We start from the raw sequence: 21,324 nt of genomic DNA on the forward strand, positions 1-21,324 counted from the left end.
AGAGCAATTAGGCAAGAAAAAAAAAAGTAACACAGACTGGAAAAGAATAAAGAAAATGATCTATTCACAGATGACATGATCTTGTATATAGCAAGTTGTAAGAAACCTATTAAAAATCTATTAGGACTAAAAAACTAGCTCATCAAGGTTGCAGGATACAAAATCAATATACAAAAAACTATTTCAGTACAGTAGCCATAAAATAAAATTAAGAAAACAGTCCCATTTAAAAGACATCAAGAAAAATAAATTACTTGGGAATAAATTTAACAAAGGAACTACAAAACTTATACTCTGAAAATTGAAAAATATATTTGAAGGAAATTTAAAAGATCTCAATAAATGAGAAAATATCCATGTCTGGGGGCCAGAAGACTGAGCATTTTTCAGGTGGCAGTACTCTGATCCTACTGATGTACAGACTCAACATAATCTGTATCAGCTGACTTCTCTGTAGGCTCGACAAGATGATTCTACAATTCATATGGAATTGCAACAGACCCACAATGGCCAAAATTATCTTTAAAAAGAAAAACAAAGTTGGAAGACTCACACTAGTCATTTCAAAACATACTGCAAAGCACAGTAATCCAGACAGCCTGAGACTGGCCTGAGGGTAAACAGAGATTAGTAGAATAGAATAGAGTGTCCAGAAATAAATGCAGACACTTCTAGCTAAGGGCCAAGACCACTTAGTAGAAAAAGGATTGTCTTTTTACAAATGGTGCAGGGACAAATGGAGAGCCACATGCAAAAAAAAATTAATAATAATAAAACAAAAATAAAACAAAACAATTTAGATCCTTACCTCACACTATATGAAGAAATTAACTCAAAATGTATCAAAGACCAAACCGTAAGACCTAAACACTATAAAATTCTTCAAAAAGAGAACATCGGGATAAATCCTCATGACTCTGGGTTTGGACTTGGCAAATGATCCACAGCTATGACAACAAAAGCACAAATAAAATGAAAAATGGATAACCTGGACTCCCTCAAAATGACAAATGTTTGTGCTTCAACGGATACAAGCGAGAAGGTGAAAAGTCTACAAAAAGGGGGAATGTATTCATAAATCATGTATCTGTTAAGAAACTTGTATCTGAAATAAAGGAAGAATTCTTATGACTCAATAATAGAAAGACACAAAAAATTAAAAATAGGTAAAGGGTCTGAATTGACGATTCTCCAAGGAAGACATATAAATGACCACCAAGCGCATGAAAAGATGCCCAACGTGACTCATCAGCGGGAAATGGCAACCAAACCCAAGTGAGAGAATACTTCACACCTAGAATGATGGTTAGAATCAAAATGCCAGGTGATGATGTGCTGGGAAGGGCGATAAGAAATTGGAACCCTCACGCTCTGCTGCTGGGATCAGAAAATGGTGTGACCACTTTGGAAAACAGGCTGGCAGTTCCCCAGACAACTGAATACAGAGCTACTCCTACAAACACAAAAACATATGTCCAACAAAATCTTGTACAAGAATGTTTCCAGCAGAAACAGTCACAGGAGCCAAAAATCAGAAATAATCCAAATGTGTCAGCTGATGAATGGATAAACAAAATATGGTCCACCCAAACAGCAGAATATTAAATAAAAACTTTGGGGGTGACGGGAACGTTCTAGAACTAGCTGGTAGTGGTGCACACATCTGTGACTACACTAGAGAGACTGAATCGTACTTCAAACGGGTGAACTGAGTGGCATGAGTTACATCCCAGTGAAAGTGGGGGAAGAGAAAGAAGACAGAGGAGGAAAGCACCTTCTCCACAGAGGATCACGGGTAAGAGTCACACTGGATTTCTCACCAGAAATTGTGCGTGCAAGAAGGCAGCGGAGGGAAATATTTGAACTGTTTAAGGAAAACACTCCCCACGTAGCATTCTGTGCCCAGTGAATTACTCTTCAAAAGTCGAGGAGAAGCAAAGACATTGTCAGACCAACAAAGTCTTCAGGCGTGAGGGGCCAGGGTGAGGGCTCAGAGCAGGTCCAGTGGCAGGTGCCGCTTTTCAGCAGTGCTTCCCCTGCCCTCACCCCGGACACAGGGCCCCCGAGAGGGGGACCCAGGGAGAGCCTGCCAGGCCCAGGGACACAGGAAAGGCCATCCCGTGTGGGCTGGGATCGGCCACACCTGGAGGGTGGTCTTGGGCGGGACCCAGCCCCGTTGCGGGACCGGACAAACCTGAGGACCACAGCCTCTCCTCAGGATGGCTCCAAGGCCCACACCAGGCAGGGGGGCTGATGTGCCTAGAGGGTCCCCAACACCTGTACCTGGAAGTGCTGAGAAGGGAGAGCCAGGGTGCCTGGAGCTTTGGGGGTTGCACTGAGCCCCTGGAGGGAAGGCCGTGCTCCCGAGCCCTGGGAGGACAAGGCTGCTGCCGCCCACCTGGGGAAGGTCCGACTCCGCAGCTCCTTGATGAAGAGCTGGCTGCCATTCTGCACGGGCTTCACGTCGGGTGTCTGCCCTGGGCCGTGTTTGTGCCAGGCCCGCTTCTTCTTCACTGTGGGGAGACAGGGGCAGCTCAGGGAGGACAGCCAGGGAGGGCTGGGAGGACAGCCAGGGAGCTGCCAACGCTGCACACCTCAGCCCCCCAGAAGCAAAGCCCTCGAGGTCCTTGGGGCCCGGCGCACCCACCTCCCTCCACCCTGTGACCTCCTCACCCGCCCCACCCCTACCAGTCCTCTGGCTCAGCGACCACACCCAGCACCTGGGGTGGCCCCGGGACGCTCTCCACTGGCACCCAGTCTGCTGAAAGCCTGTCGCGTCAGAGGCACCTGCTGGAAGTCCCCCCAAGGCCAGCCTTCGGGGCACCATCCCTCTGACTTGTCCTCAAATATCCCAAAGCCTGTCACCTCCCTGCAGGGACCTTCGCTGCCCCGACAGCCACAGCTGGGGCACCGCAGCTTCTGGCCTCCTCACCCCCTAGCTGTACGCACCCACGTCCCCAGTGTGTCCACCCTCACATACCCCCAACCTGCCTGCTCCCATTGACTCTCCCGTCCTGGTGTGTGCTCCCAGGACGGGGGCCCCCACCTTGGACTTTTTACACACAGCGAGTGCACACACCCCTACTAGACACATTCCCCGCACAGGCATACCCACACAGTGCACACACGCACACTCACACCCCCACTGGACTGCAAGCCAGTGATTTCCTTGTGGCCCCTGCCCCCACTCAGGGCAGCTCCTGGGGACTGAGGCTGCTGGACAGGGTCTGGAATAGGCTGGATGAAGCTGGACATGAGGGTTGCGAGTGGACCCTCTGGGCACCTGTCCTTCAGAGACGAGCATGGGGAGTGGGATGCCACTTCCCCCCCCCCCCCGTGCCCTGCACAGTCACAGCCCCGAGACCGTCGCCAACAATGGCGTGATATTTCTGCCATGCTTGGTCTGCACGCATGTTATGGAAACCTGGCAAGATGGTGAGGGTGGAGGACTCCAGGCTGGGGCTTCCGGGAGCACCAGGCACATGTGGGAGTTGAGGAGAGCCCAGTTGGCCGCCCAGATCCTTCTTGCCTCACCATCCTGTCACTGTGCAACCCTGAAGAAGGGACTGGGCATCTCTGTGCCATATCTTTAATAGAGAGGGACGAGTCCTAGTCTCACCTACTCCTCGGGTGCCCCAGGAGCTCTTGGGGTACCCTCTGAGCAGGCATGGCCCGTCCCCCAGGCAAGGTTGCTTGGGCGGCAGGCTCCTGTTCACTGAGCTCCCTGCACTCACCACGCTTGGCACGGCCCAACACCAGCGGGCCCAGGGGCACAGGTGGGAATGGCCACCCTCCCGGGCACTGCACTGGCCCCTCAATGCCCACTGAGCAGCCCAGCTCCGCATGGGGGACGACAATGCTGCAGGTGGCCTGAGAGTCACCCCTTCTTCCCAAAGAGCCCAGGAGGGTGACAGCAAGGGCACCCAAGGCTGAGGCAGGGCCCGGGACACCACCCCAACAATGGCTCAGGGCACCCTGACTCTGAGACCAGTGTCCACATCACCATCCCTTTGCTGAGCCCATGGCTGCATCAGGACATGCCCCAGCCACATGGTGCTTGGCAATCAGGGGCCCGTGGCAAGCGGGGCCTCCCTGCTGCCCCCGTGGGAGTTGAACCTGACCTTGCTTACAAGGGGTCCAGCGCGTCTGGGGATTTGAGAAGGACGTGGAAGGGGAACATGCTGGCAGCCACAAATGACACCACAGAGAGGAGAGGCCGGTGGGTGACAGATACCCTCATGCAGCTGTGAGGGGGGAGCTGCTGTGGAGGGACCCCCGTGGGTCCCCAGGGTCCTCCAGGACCAGCACCTGCATATGCCCCAGGATGCAGAGGCCCCGCAGGAGGGCCCTGGCCAGGAAGCCATGTGGGGAAACTGAGGCGAAGGGTGGCCGGGGTTATGGGTGTAAAGGGCAGTGGGAACACTGCAACCCCACACGCCTGCTGAGAGCTGTGCCTGAGAAGCAGGTGCCCTGAGGGCTGTGGCCATCCTGGGCCTCACCCGGGACCAGGCACCACGAGGACAGACCTACCCGCCGGACACTGCACTGGAGCCTATGGCTGGGACAATAGCCAGACACGGAGCTGCGACAGAGGCAGGGTGGGTGCCACGGGGCTCCTTCCCCCCACCTCTGGGGCCCAGGAGCCCGAGTGTCCCCCCACTTATGCACCCCCGATAAGGCACCCTGGACACATCCGCCCAGGAGAAGGCTGGGGATGACAGGTGCCCTCAGGGAGGAGGGCTGAGCCGTGAGGGTACAGCTGCCACCACAGGAGCATGAAGCCACATCTACCCTTGAGCTGCCCCTCCCCTGCCTCCGAGCCAGCCGCGGGGACTCCTTTCCAGGTTCCCGGGGACCCTCAGACCCCAAATCTGTGTGAATCGGGTGAACCCGTGAGCCCATCCTTGATGCAGTGTGCCCCCCACAAACCCACATAGGGCCCCCAGGGCAGACCACGGGCTCAGGGGTCCCCGGGGACATGGGGGGGCGAGGGTCCGCACTGTGGAGCATCCGACTGGAGCAGATGCGGCCAACAGATCACTGTGTCACAGTCAGTGACACAGACCTGTTCAAGGGTGGAGTGACAGTCATGCGTACGCACATGGGTGGGAGTCTTAGTTCCTCCAGCTCGGCCACGACATGGCAAGCAGCCTCCACCCACAGCAGTGAAGCCCAGCTCACAGGATTCACAAAGCACGCGCACACACCTGCACACACATGTGAGCCCACACATGAGCATAAATGTGCATACACACAATCGTGCACGCGTGTTCATGCTCATGCACACATCTACACACGTGCACACACATCACGTGTGCACGCACGCATGCACACGCCTGTACACACATAAATCTCGTGTGCACACACATGTGCACGCACTTGTACACATACATCCATGCACACACACTCATGCACACACAGCCAGGAAGGGCTGCTGGATCCCAGCAGACGTGCCCTGGGGGTGGCTGGCTATACGTTCCAGGAAGGGTCACCCGCACTTGGGTTTTAGCAGGAATACAGGGCAGCGGGAACCCCCCAGCACAGGGGCAGGGTCTCAGCAGGCACAGGGGGCCCCCCAATCACGGGCAAGCTCGTGGTCAGGGAGGTGCTTCCAGGATGTGGAGATGTCGGAGAGGTCACGCCATGTGTGAGCTCCAACACCCCCCTCTTGCACTTCATGCAAGAGTCCCCAGGACGCTCAGCTCTGTTGTGGGGTCAGGCGGGGTCTCCTAGCCCTGTCCTGCTCCATCCCTGGCCTCACCACAGGGCTGTGCGGGGCAACCCCAGCCCCCTGCCCAGCCCCCCCCCCCCAGCCCTGAGCTTTCCCTGGGGCTCACGAGCTGTTAGGAGGCCCCTAACCCACAAGGTGACAGTCATTGCGTGGACCTGCTATAAGGCAGGGAGCACAGTCATGTCTGGGGAATTGCAGCAGATACACCCTGAGCACCAGCACTGCCAGCTACTGGGGGTACGAGGGGAGGTTAGCAGCCTAGAAACCTGCTGGTTGTGTGCATCTGGCACTGCTTTATTGCGTGTGACCATGTCCCAAGCCAGAGTCAATGCAGGCTGCGGTCCCCTAGTGACCCTGGCGCACAGGCCAGGCACAAAGGGAAGCCAAGAAGGAGAGGTGACATCCCCCCATCTCGCCCAGCTTCCTGGGTGGCTGGGGTCTGCTGGGCGAGATGGCTGGGGCATCTGGCTGGGGCACAGCCCCAAGACTGCCTTAACCCACAAAATGGGGGTGCCGGCACCCGCCTTGACCTCTGCTGGATCCAGGACTCGCCCCACAGGACCTATGGGGGTCCAGCCTCTGCCCTGTGGGTGGACACCAGGTGGGATGAAGTGACAGGACTCCTGGTGGCCTGGAGCCAGCTGTGGCTACACACACACACACACACACATACACACATACACACACGCCTCCAGTCATCCAGGGCTCAGGATGGCAGGGCTGTGATCAGCACCCAGCCAGGGCCAGCGTCCACACTGCACCTTTTATGAGCACCTATGTCCCTCAACCCAGGCCAGAAACCGGAGGCCACATTAACACCCCCATGCCATCTGTCTTGTCCCTGGGCCAGGTGTCCCCAAGGTACCTGTAGACCAGGGCACACCCCCTGCATGGCTCAGCCTCAGAATTCACCTCCTAGTGGGGACACAAGCTCCGGTGGAGGCACATTGGCTGAGCCTGTCCCCAAGGAGCTCCACGGGATGCACCACAGCCCCACGGGACCAGCTGGCAGTTTGAGAAAGGGAATCTCCCAATAGGTGTTACCAGAGAAGGGACAGCAGACCCCCAACACAGGCCCTCTGTGGCAGCAGGCTGTGGGCAGTGGGCAGAGCAGCCTCTGGACACCCCTGGCAGGCTGTCCCCATCTCGGATGGGCCTGGCCTGCAAATGCTGGTGCTTGAGGCCCCTACCCAGGCCTCTGAAAGTTGGTGGAATCTCTCTCTGCACAGGCCAAGCAGCCTCAGCTGCACCCCTGGGCAGGAGCGACCAGGAGAGGCACGGTGACAAGTCCATGGGGGCAGCAAGCAAGGCCGGCAGTGGTCCCCAGGCACCAGGATGCAGCCACCTCGGGTATGTCGCCCAGCACACCAGGCCAGGGCCGGTGGGAGCTCAGGGGTAGCAGTATGGCCCAGTACTTACAGGTGGACTTCCCGTGGGTTTTCTCGCAGTTCGGGCAGTGGTATATGTCGATGTCTGGGGCCTCCTCCTCTTCCACTCCCACACAGCTGAAATGAAGGAAGCACAGATGTTGCCGTTGGTCAGCAACCGCTCGGGGTCTTCCCGACAGAACCCAGGGCGGCTCCCACTCATCTCTCAGGAGGGCTGCGCAGTACCCGCGCCAGAACAGTGGCCCATGGGATAGAAGGGGGCTCGAGGAGGAGGGAGGGCGGAGAGACAGGGAAGGCCTTGCTGCACAAGACCCGGCTACATGGAGGGATGGGCCGTCCCCCAGGCCTGCCTGCACGAGGGCCACCGCATCCCATCAGCACAGAGCTGGGGAGTCCCAGGGGGTCTGGCGGGCTGCCCCCACCACATCACCAGGGCAGCTTGGGGCTATGGATTGGGCCCCTCCTGCCATCTCAGGGGGTGGTACCATGGTGCCAGGACAACTGAATACCAGAAGTTGAATCTCTACCTCACACCATATATAAAAATTAACTAAAAACAGATTAACAACCTAAATATAAGGCCTGGCACCGCCAACGCTAAGAAGAGAACACAGGAGTACAACTTCATGACCCTGGCTTTGGTCACAGACTCCCAGATAGGACACCAGAAACATAAGCAACTAAGAAAAATCAAGCTGGATATCATCGAAATGTAAAAGCTTTTTGCACTAAAGGACACTAGGAAGAAAATGAAAAGACAAGACGGAGAACGGGAGACAGTATTTGAAATCACGTGTCTGACAAGGGTCCCGTGTCCGGAGCGCACACAGAGCTTCACCTCGCGACGGCTGCGAGACGCACAACTCAGCTTTGACGTGGGCCAAGGAAGTGAACAGACACACTTCCCAGGATGAGCTACAAACGGCCAACAAGCTCACGAAAGACGCTCAATGTTCTCAGTCGTGTGATGTCACTAGAACGCACATCCAAACCATGAGAGGCCGCCCCACACCTGCTAGGGCAGCTCTGACTTTTACAAGAAAGAAACTCCAGGAAAACTGCCAGTGCAGCCGCACTGTGGGAAACCTCTGCCAGTGAGAACATAAAAGCCAACCATTTCCACGGGATTGTCTGACGGCTCCTCACACACTTACAGACTCGCCCTGTGACCAGGAGCCCTGCACCCCATAGAGCAGGGCCTCGACAAACCCGTGCATACAAGCATCCACAGCAACATCCGGCACAGTAACGAAAAGATGGGAGGCCACCCAACGTCCACCAGAGGACGGATGGACAAACCGACGTGGGCCGTCCACGCCACGGGGTCGTCCTCGCCCTTGACAGGGATCGGGCGCTGGCCCTGCTATGACACGGATGTGGCCTGTGACAGGAGCCAGACACACAAGGTCACAGATTGTAGGACCAGCTGGGGCGCCAGAGGCTGAGGAGCGGCCGCTGACTGGGCACAAGGTCTCCTCCTGGGCTAAAATGTGTGCGGATTGGGCACAGCCCGTTTTTGCACAACAGTGTGAACTGAACACCACTGAGGTGCTCACTTTAAGAGGGGTGGTTTCACGTCACATGAATTTGATCTCAGTCACCGACACAGAGGACCTGCCTTGTGACAGTGGCACCCGATCACCGCCACCACTGACCATTGTCCTAAGGCCAGCCGAGTGCTCGCCCTGCCTCAGGCAGCTCCAGGGGCCCCATGCCGGTGAGCCTGCAACCTCCCCGCAGCCACAGGAGGATCGTCACTCGCCTGTGGTAGGAGAAGCCCAGGTGGCCAAGGGGGAACATGTACCCAGACCCCAAGCGCCCCCTCGCTGGGTTCCCTATCTCCTGCCAGGTGAGCCCTCACAGCCCCAGGGTCCCCAGACGGGGCCATGGTCTATGGTCCATGGTGACAGGAGCGGAGCCTGAGCCCAGAGCCCAGAGCAAAGGTTCCTGAAAATACCAACTGCACTCTTCATCTTAGAACATCAACAGCAGCACGCGGACAGCGTGAAGAGTCAAACGTGGAAGATTAAGCCGTCATGAGCCCACCGCCAGGCCACACTTACCTACTCCGTGATGCGAAGTGACTTCCACACAAGCAAGGAATTGCAAAGGAAGCCAGAGCAAAGGAGCTGAGACGGGTTCCCAGCCAGTGGCAAACTCCGAAGTGCCCACCTAGGAACACAGGCCCCTCCAGGCCCCGGCGTGAAGGGTAATCTCTCCATGGAAGAACCGGGTGGAGCCCGCCCCACTAGCCACCCAGGAAATGGGAGCTGGAGGCACATGAGGCAGCGATTACCCCATAAATCCAGCCACGCAGACATGCTGAGCTGCTCCTGCCACAGGTGGAGGCTCAGGTAGATGCTCAGGAGGCAGCAAAAAGCCCAGATCTCCAGGCCTGCCCTCCCACAGGGCCCCAGGGAGTCCCCTCTTCCCGCTGTCCCCATCCCCACCAGCGGCCAGCTCCCTCCTGTGTCTTCGGGTCCTCCAAGCCCCGGACACTGCCCCACCCACAAGGAGGAGTCACCCACCCACCAACCCAGCCCCTTGCCTGGCCCCCTGCAGCCCCCTGGCCCCTCTGTTCCTCCCTCCCAGCCCCCAGCCCCCTGCCTGCCCCAGAAAGGGCCCTGCACCCCCCAGCCTACTCTGTACCCCCCGGCTCGCTCTGCACCCCAGGCCCTGGGCCAACTGGCCTCAGTTTGCTCATTGATCAATCAGAGACCACACTGGCGTGAGGTGGGCAGAGATGCATGGTAAGCCCCCATCACCCACACCCACCAGGAGCCACATGCTGTGAGAGCCAGAGTCCTATAGACGTTCAGGACCCAGAATCCACACCCAGGGTCCACAGCCCATGTCCACACCCCAAGTCTACACCCCACATCCACCCTGTGTCCACACCATACGTCCACACCCAGAGTCCACACCTCAGGACCAAACCCCCATCTCCACCTGGAGTCCTCACCCCAGGTCCACCCCACTCCAGGCTACCTGGTCACTGGCAGCCCTGAACAGACGGCCCACCTGCCCTCATGGGTCTGCCTCTGCTCCTGTGGGAATCCTGGGGACCTTTGGCCATCACAGACTCCTGCCTGGCCTGGCCACGGGGACCCCTGGGACACACAAGGTGCCGACCCAGCACACAGGATGTCACAGGCCCCAGGGCCCTTTCAATAGGTCAGGGGTTAGGGGTACAGCGGAGCGCAGAAGGAATGGGGGCTGTGGGGATGGGAATCCACAGGCCTTCTCCACCCCACTCAATCACCACCCTCTGATCCCACATGTCCGGAGACCCTCATGCTCTGGAAGGCCCACAGCACAAACCCATGTGATGGGGGAAGCTGAGGCCCAGGGGTTGCCGTTCCTGCAGCCAACACTGCTCCCGCCCCAGGCCTCTTCTTTACAACAGCAGCCCCTGGGTGCGCAGGCCTCAGCTGAGCCACGACCCGCTATAGCTGCTGGGTTCAGGGTGTCCAGATGAGGGACAGGGAAGGGCCGGGGTATGGGTCCCTTGTTCTGCGCAGGACACCTTGGGGCTGCCCCTCACCTGGGTGCTGGCGCCATAGCTAACCTCCCTCCCCTGGGGATGCCAACAGCTCCCCCACAACCTGTGGCGTGTGTCACCTCCGGGCCCTGACTGCCTGTGTCTGCAACCCGACCCTGCCCTGACCCTGCCCCGGGCGCACGCACCCCCACCCGACCCTGTCCTGGGAGCACCCCAGCCAGGACACACCTAATTCCCCACGTTTGGGATGTGGAACCCACGGCTCACAGGAGTTCTGGGTGGTGAGCCCTCCACCACGGCATCCCCTCCAGCTCCTGGGGACGGCCTGTTCCTGGAACCACTCATTGGTTTGACCATCCCAAAGTTAAGGCTTTCCCAGCGCATCCCAAGAAATTACATGGGAAAGCACCCAAAAACCTAAGAGAACAACAGCCATGGAAAAGTCGTGAACATGCTCTGCCCTGAAGCCGGGAGCCAAGACCTGGAGTCGGGATCCAGGGCGACGGCCTGCATGGCCCGCACCCCGGAGCACAGAGGTGCCCAGCTGTCCCCACGGCCGCCGTCCCAGCATCAGGAATTGTCACATTAAAGCCAAACACAAGGCAACTGCATCTCGTGATCATGACCGGGTGCACCTCAGGAGATTCAGGGGGCAGGTCGGGGGAGAGAATCCCATGGCCCAGGACAGGCGGAGGGTGGGCCCCACGGCCTGGAGGAGCCCCAGCACCCAGGGAGGGAGGTCAGCGCCTGTGGATACCACTACGAGGTCTTCTCCACATCCGCAGCAGGGCCCCGGAGGCCTACCCTGTCCCCCCTGGAGAGAGGCAGGGCCCAGTGGGCCACGGAGAGCGAGGAAACACCTGACTCAGCCTCTCCATGAAGGGCGGGCATCAGGCATGGGAGCAGGCCCCAGGGCTGTCCACACTCCAGGCCCAAGCAGGGGTTCAAAGGAACAGGGACAGATCCCACCTACAGGCCCTGCCACCCTGTCCCTGTATCACCACTTCTGTATATGGCAGTGGGGAGGGGGGTGGCCAAGGGCTGGGAACAAAATGAGAGCAGCTGTAGTGCCTGGGGGAGCAGGGGGAAGGAAGGGAGGGGGAGAGAGCAGGGATGGGGGAGGAGAGAGGGAGGGGAAAGGGAGAGGAGAGGGAGGAAGGAGGGGAGAGTGAAGGGGGGGAAGGGGGTAGCGGGAGGAGGGTGAGCGAGGCAGGGAGCTGCTGGGGGAGTGGTGGGGGGCGCTGGAGGGCAGGGCAGGGCCACAGGAGGGCACGAAAGCCCTGGGAGGCCAGAGCTACCACAGAACCTGTGCGGCCCTGGCAGCAGGGACTGGCGGGCACAGTGGCAGTGTCATGGGCTGTATCTGCTGAGGGCAGTGCCACACAGGGTGGGCCGCAGGCAGGAGTGTGGTCCACGGAGGCCACCTCAGAGCCCACCAGGGCCCCAAAGACAGGGTCTGTTTGCACCGGACTTTCCACATCCTGCAGGCCCCTGGGGCCCAGGTGGGGGTGGTAGTGACAGCTGAGGGAGATGGCAGGGGGGAGATGCAGGGCATCTCATGCCCAAGGAGCGGGGGAGCCCACGTGGCCCCCAGCAGGGTGCAACCCTCGGGGGAGTCCTGGTCACAACCGGGGCCCCAAGCGCCAGAGGCCACCTGGGGTGCGCAGCCATGAAAGCACAGTGGGGGGGTGAACGCGTCAGCATGTGTACAGCTGTGGCTTGGGGCGGCATGGGGCTGCAGACCCGCTTCTAAAGAAGAACCAAATACCTCTTCACACACCCACATGGACCCCGACATGGAAAACCCTCTCTGGAAGCCCTGGCGTGCACCATCCTCCTGGTGGGGAACCACAACCGAGCTGCAGCTGTGCGTGAGTGTGCACATGTGCCTGTGTGTGTGGTGTGTACGTGTGTGTACGCGAGCATACATGTGTGCATACATGTGGGTATGCATGTGCAGGAGTGTGTACTCGTGGGTGTGCCTGTCCTAGGGCCTAAGGTCCTTTGACCACTGGCCCGGAAGGCAGTGCAGAGGGAGGATCACAGTTTCAGGGGCATGTGAGCATGAGTTCTGGGGGCGCCTGTGACCTAAGCCCAGGGACCCACATCCACAGCCAACCCCAAAATGATTAAAGACAACGGAGGTGCCAGGAGCTCAGTAAGAAGAAAGACAGCAAGTGGGGGGGGGGGGGGCACAGCACTGATAAACTAGCCAAGGACCAGGGACCCAAAGGGGAAGGGTGGGGGGCAGGACCAGGGGCCCAGAAGGGGGTGAGGGGCAGGACCAGGGGCCTGAAAGGGGGTGGGGGCGCAGGACCAGGGGCCCAAAGAGTGAGGTACACAGACACCTGCAGAGGCAGCACGTGTGGGTCACAGGCCTGGTTCCCAGCCACAGGCTCCGGGGGCAGAACCACATCCACCCTGGGAGCAGCAAGGGCTGGGGCTGAGCAGAAGCATCTGCTCCCAGGTGGTCTCATGGGAGTCCCTTCCTGGTGTAGCCTCGCAGGGGTCGGAACTCCCCGTGGGGGGACCGTGTCCTCTCCCTGGGGTCCCAGGCTCCCCTGGCCAGACACCCTACACCTTACTGCTCATGTGCCCTGAATCCACAGTTAAACTGCATGGTGGTTTTCCTATTACTGCCGTCAGACAGTGTTGATTTAACATAAACCACTTCTGTAATCCTGTTCTGACATTTTTTTATTTTTTAAGTTCCAGGAGGAACCTCAGAAAAAAAATAAAAAAGGAAGCGACCCCTTTCATTTGCGGGGGGTAGGGGGGCACAGCCTGCCCTCAGAGGCTCAGGCTCGAGCTCGGTGGCGGTGGCTGATCTGTCCTAAGGGTCAGGGCTGGGGAGTGGCAGGGACCGGGCACACCTGCCCGCGCAGGGCCCACCACCTCCTGAGGCACAGCCGCATGTCCTGAGCTCTTCTCCTGGAACAGCATACTTACACACCTGTTCTAAGGCAAAGAGCAGGAACACACACGGGCTTGATGTGCAAGGTGGCTTACCTGCGATTACTTAAGAGAGCACAGCGAACCCCCCACCAGGACCTCAGACCCCTGCCTGCTCCTCTCTCTGAGCAGAAAGTCAGGCAGCCACTAAAACGCGGATTGTCCCCGTGTTTGAGTCTCACCAGTGAAGACCTGCACACATGGCCACCCCTAGGGCCCACTCCAGTTCCCAGATGGCATGTGTGTCTCCCTTCTCTCTCCCCTGTAGCTTCCTAAGCCCCCAGAATGGAATGTGTTTCCTTCTGTAAAAGCCAGAGCCCTACTTTTATGGCAGGCTCAAACGGCTACCTCATGCCTCTCCCTCGCTCACCCCCTCCCATCTCTCCCAGGTCCTGGTAACCCGTGCAGAAGGCCTCCTGAGCTGTGCACCCTGCAGGGAGGCTGGACACCCGGCTCCGGCCAGCTGAGGGCCCCTGGGTGTCCTCCGGGAAGCCTGCTTAGAGGGGGGAAGCCAGGCTGGCAGGATGAAAGAGGGGCAGGTGGGGCAGGCAGATGCCATCATCACCACCATCCTCATCACCACCACATCATTACCATCACCACCCTCATCAGCATCATCACCACATCATCATCACCACCATCACCACCATCTTCACCATCATAACTATCGTCATTGTCACCCAAGAGCCCAAGTCACTCACACAGACTTAACTGGAACAACGCACTCCTAAGGCTGCTTTCTTAAAATCTTACTCCTAAAACATTTAAAAGCACCAAGCCACACCTGCAAGTTTAGTTCAGCTAAGTGGTGCAGAGAAGTGAGGAGAACACACAAGGACACCTCAGGGCTGCCTCTGGGCCCCAAGGGAAACCTGGCCTTTCTCACACTCCAAAGAGACACAGCAAACTGGGACACCTCCCAATGACCCTCCCAGGGGCCCTGCCACCAGCCTTATGAAGGCAAAGATCCAAATAATTCCAAACGATGAAGACCTCCACCAGGAGTGGAAAAGACCAAGTACCCAGCCCAGTGGCTGCTCCCTGTGTGGCTCGGGTGAACCTCACCCCAGATGTGGACTGCATGTCAAGGGTATGCTCAACAGGAGGAAGATGGGGTTTGGCTGTGGAAAAAACACCGCCTGAGCAGTGATTTAAGTCATGCCTTTGAGTAGACACTTCACAGGAAAAATATTCATGGCTTTTAAACATGGAAAGAGACGCAACAGCACTTGCAGAAAGACGTGACATCCACGTGCGAGAAGGTACATCGGCTGCATGGCCCGGGGGGCTGCAGGGCGCTTGGTGGCATGACACACGGACAAGCATCCCCATGTGTCCTCAGCAGAAACACGCCGGCACAGAAAGCTTGCATACCCTTGTCTGTGGCCCTCCTCCAAAACAGCCCAGGGACACAGGCGCAGGTGTGAACTGGGCACTAACAGCAGCAGCAACCAGATGTCCACCCATGGACAGCTCAGGGAAGTACCTTTAGTGCCAAGGAGTGTAGATTCTACCCTTGCTGACTCAGGACAATCTCTGGGATTCACTGAATCTTCCACTGACATGCAGTGATCTCTAGAACACACCACTCAGCAAAGCACATGAGTTGCAATGAGGGTATATGGTGCACACCTATGTTTTGTTGGGTATTGTTGGAAATGCGCAAACATGCTCCTCTGTGACCAGAATGTTCTGAGAAGACTTAGAAACCTGGCCCCAGGGACACCTGAGTATCTCAGAGGTTGAGCTCTGTCTTCGGCTAAGGTGTGATCCCGGGGTCCTGGGATCGAGTCCCGCATCAGGTTCCCCACAGGGAGCCTGCTTCTCCCTCTGCCTGTGTCTGCCTCTTTCTGTGTCTCTCGTGAATATATAAATAAATAAAATCTTTACAAAGAAGAAAAGAAAAGAAACCTGGCCCCAGTGACCATCTCGAGGACTGGTGGTCTGCAGGGAGGGTCAGACTTATCATCACTGGAGACACAATTTTGACTGTTAAATGTTTTCCTATGTGTGCATATTATTACCCTCTTCAAAAATTTTAAAGAACTATAAACACACACACACAAAAAAAAGAACTATAAACACAATAAACTGATTTGATTTAAAGCAAAGCTTTTGGAATTTTTTATATGTACAGCCTATTAAAAAATACTCTTCTGACTCTAAAAAATAAACCTGTAAAGAATGCAGGTCAAACAAGTGCTGATCCTTGCTCGTGGTGCACGGCCCACACTTTCTGAGCGCGGCTTTAAGTGGTCAAGGAGTCAACACTTCTGTGTTGTCAGAGGTGAAACGGACTCCTGGCAAACACCGTCCTGTCCAGCCCCCTCATGTGTGCGATAAAGATGCTGAGGCCAAGCATGGATACCAGGTCTACCCGGCCCACGGCCGCACCTTCTACAAATCACAGTTGGTGCCATTCCGGGGCCCCGAGGGAGGAGGGAGGCATCCGAAGCACTGGCACTCCACAAGTAGGCCCCCAGAGACCAATCACACCTCCCCACAGCAGGCGGGGACTGGAGGTCATCTAGTACGACACGCCAAACAGGCCCTGATGTGCGCAGGGACACAGCACAGCACCCCAGGGAGGCAGTCGACGGGCGTGGGGACTGAGGGGCAGCCCCTACTCAGCCCTGCCAGGAGCAGAGACAAGAGTGTGGCAGCCCCAGGGCAGCACAGGCCCCCTGGCACCTCATACATAAGCGCTGAGCACCGTCAGATCCCCTGAGGTTTCACGACAATCTGGAAGTGCACATCTTTAGGTGAAATTTCCTGATTCTCACATGTCACAGCTAACAGAACTGTTTTCAAAAACCCTGGACAGGGCAGCCCCGGTGGCTCAGCAGTTTAGCGTCGCCTTCAGCCCAGGGCATGATCCTGGAGACCCAGGATCGAGTCCCACGTCAGGCTCCCTGCATGGAGCCTGCTTCTGTCTCTGCGCCCCCCCCCCCCCGCCGTGTCTCTCATGAATAAATAAATAAAATCTTAAAAAAAAAAACAAAAAAAAAAAACTATGAGGTATCTATTAAAAAAACAAAAACAAAAAAAAAACCAGATGGACCAACATCAGGAGCCCAACAGCCATGCTGCTGGCAATTTGCCACTTCTGGCCCTCCTTCCCCAGCGAATCACCTGAGCAGCGAGTCCCCACCTCACCCACCTGAGGCTCCCTCCACTGCCTGGCCTCAGGGTGCTGAGATCCCACCAGTCTCAGAGGCCTTCAAGCATCCCCTCCAGGGCCGGGCCTCAGTGGTGACATCTGGAGGCAGCCCTCCTCCCAGCCAACACACCCTGCCTTCCGGCAGCCCAAGGAGCACCATATCTGTCCTTGGAGACTCTGGGCCTGGGGCCTCACTGGGACAGCCTGCAGAACCACCGGCACAGCCCAGGGCCTCAGAAACATCAGGATAACTGGGGCAGGGGAGGAGGCTGCCCTGGGCACTGCCGTTCTGGGCCTCCCTCAGCAGCCTTGTCCGTGAACTATAGGGAGAAAAGCTGCCCAACAGCCCCCTGGGAACAGCAGAGACAAAAAAAAACCCTCACAAACCAAAGTATCCAACGTCAGGGGAGCTGTTAGGTCAGAAACCACCTAATGGATCACTATGCACCCAAATGTTTACTGACAGGAACACATTTATACTGCAATAGGAGGAAAAGGCAACCAACTCACCCAGAAGGGGAGCAAACGTGCCACTCTAGGTGGTGGCATATAAGGGGACCGTTTTCTTGTCTTTGAAGTGATTTTTTGCAACAAAAAAAAAACTTACAAAACAAAACATTACAAGGCATACAAGATAAAAATACAGGTCTGATGAGGCAGAGAAAGCATAAGAACCCAGGTATCACAGAGATCTCAGAATGATCAGATATTTAAATAACCAGGGTAAACATGCTGAGGGCTTTAACAGAAAAGGTGGACAGCATGTGAGAGCAGATGGGTGTGTAAACAGAAAGAATGAAACAAGGAAATCCCAGCAATCAAAAACAGAGCAACAGAAAAATGCCTCAAGGGCTCATCACTAGACTGTCAAGGCCAACCTAAGAATCTGTGAGCTGGGGGGGGCGCCTGGGGAGCAGTCGGTGAAGAATCCAACTCTTGGTTTCAGCTCACGTCATGATCTCAGGGTCCTGAGATCGAACCCCATGCCAGGGTCCACAATCAGCAGAGTCTGCTAGAGTCTCTCTCCCTCTGCTCCTTCCCCTGCTCATGCTCTCTCTCTCAAGTAAATAAATCTCTAAAAAAAAGAACCTATGAGTTTGAAGATAGGTCAACAGAAACTTCCAAAACTGAAGAGCCAAGAGGGAAAAGGAAGAAAAACATGAACAGAATGTGCAGGGACTATGGGACAACTATACAGGAATAACACATGTGTGCTGGCCAGGCCAGAAGAGACGAAAGAGAGAGGAAATGAGGACAGATCTGAAATCATAATGGCTGAGCATTTTCCAAAATTGGGTGACGGGCTCGAAACACAAATCCAGGAGGCTCAAAGAACACCGAGCAGGATAAAGGCCAAACAAATGCCTCGGCATTTCACATTCAAACTGCAGAAAATCAAACACAAAGATAAAATCTTGAAAATACAAAAAGCCAGAGCAAAGAAAATACCTTATCTACAGAAAAAGCAAAGGTAAGAATTATAGCAAACTTCTCCTTAGAAACTATGCAAACAGGAAGAGTGGAGTGAAACACTGATAGTGTTGAAAGAAAAAAAAAATACCAGCCTAGAATTTTGTATCCTGAAAAATTATCTTTTAAAAGTGAAAAAGAAACAGACTTTCTCAGACAAACAACTGAGGGAATTTGTCACAAGCAGGCCAGCCTTGTAAGAAATGTTAAAGAAATATCTTCAGAGAGAAGGAAAGAATATAGGTCACAAATTTCGATCTTCATAAAGAAAGGAAGAGTGTTTGAGAAGGCATAAGTTAAGAAAACATAAAATATTTTGTTTTTCTTATTTTTACTGATGTAACAGATAATAGTTTGTGTAAAACAAACTAGCAACAATGTATTGAATTATAGCTTAGAAATAAATGATAGGAAAACAGCACTTGTATGAGAACAGAGGAAGAATCTGGGAATGCAGTGAGGAGCTTGCACTGCCCTTAACAGGATATTTGCAAGTGGGCCTGCCTTAGCCTTAAGTATATATATTGCAAATGTAATGGCAACTGCTAAAAAAGTTAAAAAAGAAGTATCACTGATACACTAGAAGAAGAGAAAGAAATTAAATCCTGCACAATGCTCATTTAAAACCAGAGAAGGCAGAAAAAGAGCAGAAGACAAAAACCAAAACAAAGAATAAGAGCAACAAATAGAAAACAGAAATAAACATATAGGTATTAATCCAGCATTATCAGTGGTCACTTTAAACTCCAGCAGTCTATAATACAAATTAAAAGACAGTCTCTAAGGTTGAGAAAAAAAGCAAGACTCTACCATACACTGTCTAGCAAAACCCTGTTTTAAATATAAATATACATAAAACAAAGCATGCTTTAAACATAAAAAATATAGACTAAAAGTAAAGATACAATGTGGGGGAAGAGGAAGAAAAATTCTCTACGCTTTCTACTCAATTTGCTGTGAACCTAAAACCAATTTTTTTTTATAATAAAGGTCTGTTAAAAAATAAATAAAAATTTAAAAATCTAGGGATGCCAGGGTGGGTCAGTGGTTAGGCACCTGCCTTTGGCTCAGGTCGTGATCTCAGGATCCAGGATCAAGTCCCACATTGGACTCCTTGCGAGGAGCCTGCTTCTCCCTCTGCCTATGTCTCTGCCTCTCTCTCTCTCAGCCTGTGTCTTTCATGAATAAATAAATAAATCTTTAAAATAAATAAATAAATAAATTTTAACTGAGGAAAAAAGGGATGAAAAAGTTATACCATGCTTATAACTAATCAAAAGAAGATCAAGTAACCATATTAATTTCAGATTAAGTAAACTTTGGAGCAAGAAAAATAACTGGGATAAAGAGGGGAAATAGATAATGATAAAGGGGTTAATTTTACTTAATGTGTATGCGCCTAATAACAGAGCATCAAACTACATGAGGCAAAAATTAACAGAACTGCAAGGAGAAACAGACGACACTACCATACTGGCAATTTCCACATCCTTTCCAACAACAGATCAGCAGACAAAAATCAGTAAGGACGTAGCTGAACTGAACAACACTATCAATCAATTAGATCTAATTGATATTCATAGAATACTTCATCCAACAAAAGCAAAATAAACATTCCTTTCAAACTCACATAGAACATTCACCCAAGAAAGATCACATTCTGAGCCATAAAACACATCTTAACAAACTTAAAAGAAATCATACAAAATATATAGTCACAACCCAACAGAATTACACTAGAAATAAGTATCAGAGAGATATATGGAAAACCCTAAAACATCTGAAGATTAAATAACACACTTTTGAATAACACAGAAGCAAAAAAAGTTTGAGGAGAAATTTTAAAATATTTCTAACTGAATGGAAATGAAATACTTATCAAGATTTGTGGGATGCAGTGAAAGCAGTGGTTAGAGGGTGATTTATGGCATTGGATGTGTATGGAACATCTAAAAGCAACATCTAAAAGGAACATCTAAAACCAGTCAGCTCCACTTTCACCTGAAGAAACTAGAAAAAGAAAAGAAAATCCAAAGTAAGCAAAACACATAATGAAAATTAGAGCAGAAATCAATGAAATTGAAAATACCACAAATAAATAGAGAAAAGTCAAGGAAAGCAAAAGATGATTCTTTGTATCCAAGTTAAGAGAAAAAGAGAGAAGACCTAAATTACTAATATCAGAAATGAGAGAGGGGCCATCACTACAGATACCACAGAAAGGATACTAAAAGAATTATTATGAACAACTATGCCCACACGTTTATTTTTTTTTAAAGATTTTACTTATTTAGTCATTAGAGACACACAGAGAGAGGCAGAGACATAGGCAGAGGGAGAAGCAGGCTCCCTGCAGGGAGCCTCATGTGGGACTCGATCCCAGGACCCCAGGATCATGCCCTGAGCCAAAGCCAGACACTCAACCACTGTGCCACCCAGGTGCCCCTATGCCCACACATTTAATAACTTACAAGAAAAAAACCTATTCCTTGAAAGGATTCAATCTACTAAAACTTACAGAAGGAGAAATAAATAATCTAATTAGTCTACATCTGTAAAGGAAATTGAATCAATAATCAACAACTTTCCAAAATGGAAAATACTAGGCCCAATGGGTTCAATGATGAATTTTACCAACATTTAGGAAAGATATTATACCAATTTTCTATAATCTCTTCCAGGAACTAAAAGTAGAAGAAATACTTCCTAACTCATTCTATAAAGCCAGCATTACCTTAATGCAAAGCCAGATGAAGGTATTTATAAGATATTGCAGACCAACATCTCTCGTAAATATAGAAGCAAAAACAGGGCACCCCGGTGGCGCAGCGGTTTAGCGCCCCCTGCAGCCCAGGGCGTGATCCTGGAGCCCTGGAATCGAGTCCCATGTCGGGCTTCCTGCATGGAGCCTGCTTCTCCCTCTGCCTGTGTCTCTGCCTCTCTCTCTCGCTCTGTATCTCTCATGAGTAAATAAATAAAAAAAACTAAAAAAAAAAAAAAGAAGCAAAAACTCTTCTACAAAACGTTAGCAAATCAAATTCAACAGTGTATAAAAAAAGTTATACACCATGACCACTAGGGATTGATCCCAGGTATGCAAGGCTGGTTCAGTACTCAAAAA

The 21,324-nt window shown here is 53.4% G+C and overlaps 1 protein-coding gene across 2 annotated transcripts in view; it reads right to left on the minus strand.

The window, feature by feature from the left end:
- PHF2 (PHD finger protein 2) overlaps positions 1-21,324 on the minus strand; it is a 66,976-nt gene that overhangs the window by 27,289 nt on the left and 18,363 nt on the right. For both annotated transcript variants that reach the window (XM_077910911.1, XM_077910912.1), the window contains exons 2-3: positions 7,151-7,236; positions 2,399-2,513 (exon numbers count right to left, since the gene is read on the minus strand). In XM_077910911.1, coding sequence (XP_077767037.1) covers positions 2,399-2,513; positions 7,151-7,236 — 201 coding nt within the window. The remainder of the gene's footprint in view (positions 1-2,398; positions 2,514-7,150; positions 7,237-21,324) is intronic.

This window comes from Canis aureus, chromosome 1, assembly GCF_053574225.1.
Source record: "Canis aureus isolate CA01 chromosome 1, VMU_Caureus_v.1.0, whole genome shotgun sequence".
Lineage (NCBI taxonomy): Eukaryota > Metazoa > Chordata > Mammalia > Carnivora > Canidae > Canis > Canis aureus.